The sequence below is a fragment of the Chionomys nivalis genome, chromosome 6, assembly GCF_950005125.1.
Source record: "Chionomys nivalis chromosome 6, mChiNiv1.1, whole genome shotgun sequence".
Lineage (NCBI taxonomy): Eukaryota > Metazoa > Chordata > Mammalia > Rodentia > Cricetidae > Chionomys > Chionomys nivalis.
The window spans coordinates 48869060-48873338 of record NC_080091.1 but is presented as its reverse complement, the minus strand read 5'-3'; the positions used below and the strand labels follow the sequence as shown (position 1 = coordinate 48873338).

The following is a 4279-nucleotide window of genomic DNA, read 5'->3' as shown; positions in this document are numbered from 1 at the left end:
AGTCCTGGCTTTCAATTTGAGATCTACTCTTGCCACCTCTGGGAACCCAGACCCGTTGACTATTGTCAAGTGCCAATTTCTCCATCTATCAAATGGGAAGAGCTGCTAGAGAAGGGGAATAGGGCAGGGCTCTAGAGAAAACAGGCTCAGGGGTTGGCATGGTCCTTTCACTGTATGCATAGATGCCCTTGCTGGAATCCTCACCTCTTTTTTGCAAGGCCGATCTACACTTTGACCATGGCCACCAGGAGGGAAAGGAAAGACTTCCAAGGCAGAGGCTTATGGTAAATGCAAACGCCTGCTCCCTGGACTTCCCTCCAGGAACTGGCTCGCTCTGAGGGGCGTGGCTGGGAGGAGCAGAAATAAAGCTCCACAAGTAAGTGAGTTGTAAAAACTCAGGCGGCTTGGGCTCCTGTATAAATAGTCGAGACTGCTCCCCAGCTTTGAGAACTGGAAGCCTGCACTCCTTGGCACACCTGGGCCTGCATGCTCACAGAAAGGTAAGCCTGGGTCTCTTAAATATTTCATATATATATATATATATATATATATATATATATATATATATGTGTGTGTGTGTGTGTGTGTGTGTGTGTGTATACACACATATATATATAATATATAGTTGCTGTTGTTATTGTGTGTATGATTGCAGGGGTGGGGACTTATATACTGAGAGCAGAGGACAGCTTGTACTTGTAGGAACTGGTTCTCTCCTTCCACCTTTACTTAAGCTCTGGGCATTGAACTCTGTTCATGAGTTTTGCATGGCAAGTGCCTCCATCTGCGGAGCCATCTTGTCATCCCCCTTCTTAAAAGTTGCTTTACCCACCCTACTTCTCAGCTGCTGGACCTCCCTGAATCTGGATAGCACCGTGGAGCCAGGAGAGCTGCATCCCAATGCCCCAAAACCCAGGTGTCTCCCTGGCTTATGTAGCCTTCTGCCTAACTCCTCATCGCTCCAGTGCAAACTTTCTGAGGGTCTTTTCCTTTTCTAGCCCTATAGGTGGGCAGAGACCTGGGCAGAAGTGAGTTCATATCCATTTCCTGGACTATTCCTACTTTTCAGAAAAATTCTCTCTCTCTCTCTCTCTCTCTCTCTCTCTCTCTCTCTCTCTCTCTCATTTTTTAATAAAGCGCAGACAATAGGAACAGTATGGTCCATACCAAAACTTTGGTTCCATACCAAACTTTGGACAGTTCCTTGTTTTATTGTTTCTTATTAATATTTTCTGAAGAGCAGAATAAAAATGAAAAGCAAGAAGTGAGACGTAAGTACTGAGAGATTAACTCTGGCTTCCCCTCCCACCCATCTCTGCCCATGAAGGGACCCTGGGCAACTTGCTTATCAGTCTGAGCCTTAATTGTTCCAGTAGTTACCTGGGGTGTTACCTTAACAGCTCTGTGTAAGAGTCCCGTGGCTGTGTAAGAGGGGAGGGAATCAAATGTCGGGCACTGCTTAACACCTAGTAGATGGCGAGTAAATCACAAATAATCCCACACTTCTGCCTTTACCTACAGTTTTCTTAGCGTGTTACTTAATGTACCATAGGAAATCATTTTAATTTTGTTTCTGAAAAAAGCATTAAGTAACTATTTCCTATATGGCTAGCACTGTGCTGCTGAACTCAGGCATGGTCTCGCCTTCAGCCTTGCAGTCTCTACACTCTGAAGCTCATCCCCCGCCACCCTCTGTCCCTTGGCCCCATCAAGCTCAATGGCTTCCCTGACCTTCTTGCCTTTCTGGGCTCTTCCTCATGAATTTCCCCTCTAGTCCCATAGCTCCACCCAGCCCGGTGTGTCAACCCTGGGCACGTTCAACTCTGAGTCAACATCTTTTCATGACTCTTCTATGGCTCCGGCTACATCCTTTCGCAACTGGTGATGGTTGGTGCCAAAAGAGATTATGGGGAAGAAACCTAGCTCTCTCTGGAGCTAGGAAAGGGGTCAGTGATTATTTCATTTAACAAGTTCTAGAGGAGAAAGAGTGTGGCTTTTTCAGGATTAAACAGGACTGAGAAGTGAGAAAGTCCCTAGGTGGTGCCATTTAAATTTCCCCTATTATATATTTTTTTAATTTCTCTTATTGATTTTATTGAGCTATACACGTCTCTCTGCTCCTCTCCCTTCCTCTCCCCTCCCCTTCTGCCCTCTCCAGAGGCAGTGATTGTATCTTGTAAACTCTTTAAGGTACCCGTGGCTTTGTTCAGAGTTTTGTTATGTTGTAGGTGTTCAGTGATTGTTGCGTGGGTAGAGGAAGGGCTGAGAACGTGAGAAAATGCGGGAGTAGCTGAGGGAATGGAGGAGGGTCATGGGTGAGTTGTAACTTTATTGGAAGTGGAAATGAGAGCAGCCAGGTGGCTTGGCAGACCTCTCAAAGCGGGCAAACCTGTGTTGAGGGAGGCAGCCCACAGTCCTGCCCCATTGGCTGCTGCCACTCACTCACCCACCTTTGTCAAACAGGGGTCCGCCCAGGTGAAGCCATGAGAATCCACAGCCTCCTCCTGCTCTCCTTCCTTCTCCTGGCTGCTCAGGTGCTCTCAGAAAGAGTCAGAAAGGGAGCCAAGAATGCCCCACACAACACAACGGAGGAGGGTGCATCTGCCCCCTCAGGTAAGGCCCAGGATAAGCAGAGAAGCAGAACATCCAAATCCATGACCCGCGGCAAGTTCCTTACCAAAGACTACGCCACCTGCAGGTGGGCTGTGACTGAGGAGGAGCTGGGCATCAGCCTGAAGGTCCAGTGCACTCAAGAAGATCGAGAGTTTTCTTGTGTTTTTGCGGGTGATCCAGCTGGCTGTCTTGAACATGACAAAGACCAGATCTACTGGAAGCAAATTGCCCGCACCCTGCGCAGACAGAAGAATATCTGTGGGAATGCCAAGAGTGTCCTGAAGACCAGAGTGTGCAGAAAGAAGTTTCCAGAGTCTAACCTCAAACTGGTAAACCCCAGTGCACCCGGGAACATGAAGCCCAGGAAGGAGAAAGCAGAGGTCTCCCCAAAGGAACACAATAAGGTTCAAGAAGTTTCCTCCATGGGGCCAAACAAGGTCCAAGAGAACCTTGTGCCCAGTCCAGCTGTGACCCAGACGGTGGCCATCAAAGATCCGGAGTGCCTAGAGGACCCAGATGTGCTCAACCAGAAGAAGGTCGCCCTGGAATTCTGTGGGGAGTCTTGGCGCTCCATCTGCACCTTCTTCCTCAACATGTTACAGGCCACATCGTGCTAGTGAAGTCCGAGGGAGCAGCCTCAGATGCGCAGAGTCAGATCCCCAGTGTCCGCTACAAAGCTCCCGGAGTTCCCCACAAGATACAAACTTTCATGTTACCAGACTGCAGAGAAGTATTTAAACAGTTTTTGTAAACTTTGTTTTTGTGTTTTAGGATTTGCTTTTTTTTTTTTTCCACATCCTTGGATGTACTTTTCAGACTCTTTACCTCAGTGTGTTGGTCTATGGACCGCCAATCTAGGTGCATATAAGGAGTGGAGAAATCCTATTGAGGATTTCCACGCAAGGAATTGTTGGCTGTGTTTATCAGGATAATAAAGTTCTGGGCATTGTCAGAAACACCACCGACCACTGTTTCCTTTCTAGGCCTCTTGTTCTGAAAGAGCTTGTGGCTCATTGTCAACACGTCTCCAGATGTGAGTAGATGGAAGGCTGGTCTGCCCGTTCAAAGTTCTCCCCCAGACAGTCCATCCCATATTTTCTCTGTACTCGCTGCCTTGTATTGTTTGGTATTTGTTGAAATATAACCACCAAGGTCTGTTTTCAAGTGGAATCCTCTGTGCATGGTGTCATGTACTGGCTTGTCAAGATATCACAGATGGTGAAAGAGGAGGCCACAGTTTTTGGAACTAGGAATATTTTAAATTAATTTTGTTATTATCATTATTGTGTGTGTAAGGGTACACACATGTCATGGTGTGCATGGGAATGCCAGAGGACACCTTTGTAGGGTTGCTTTCATCTTTGCACAGGTCCCAGGGGTGAAATATGGGCCATCAGCCCTGTGAACCCAGCTGTTTTACTCCCCGGGCCATCTCACTAGCCTCAGGACCCAGGACTCACGTCAGAACTGCCCCACGCCCATTCACCATGTGTAGAACTGTCCTTACAGAGCTCACTGGGGACAGAGGTCTGACGGTTAGCAGTGTTCTGCGGTAAGGGCTGTAACAGAAGGAGGTAAGTAAGTGCTGTGTGGGAAACCGGAGCCGCAGTGGCGGGACATGTGGGCTGCGCTTCCCAGGGCAGCAATGGTAGAGCTTCACTCTGGA

General features: G+C 48.0%; 1 protein-coding gene across 1 annotated transcript; it reads left to right on the top strand.

The window, feature by feature from the left end:
- Window positions 1–424: 424 nt before the first annotated feature.
- Window positions 425–3535, top strand: Fgfbp1 (fibroblast growth factor binding protein 1). Its single transcript, XM_057772693.1, has 2 exons — window positions 425–500; window positions 2464–3535. The coding sequence occupies exon 2, from the start codon at window positions 2484–2486 to the stop codon at window positions 3228–3230; it is 747 nt and encodes a 248-aa protein (XP_057628676.1). The 5' UTR covers window positions 425–500; window positions 2464–2483; the 3' UTR covers window positions 3231–3535.
- Window positions 3536–4279: the final 744 nt, after the last annotated feature.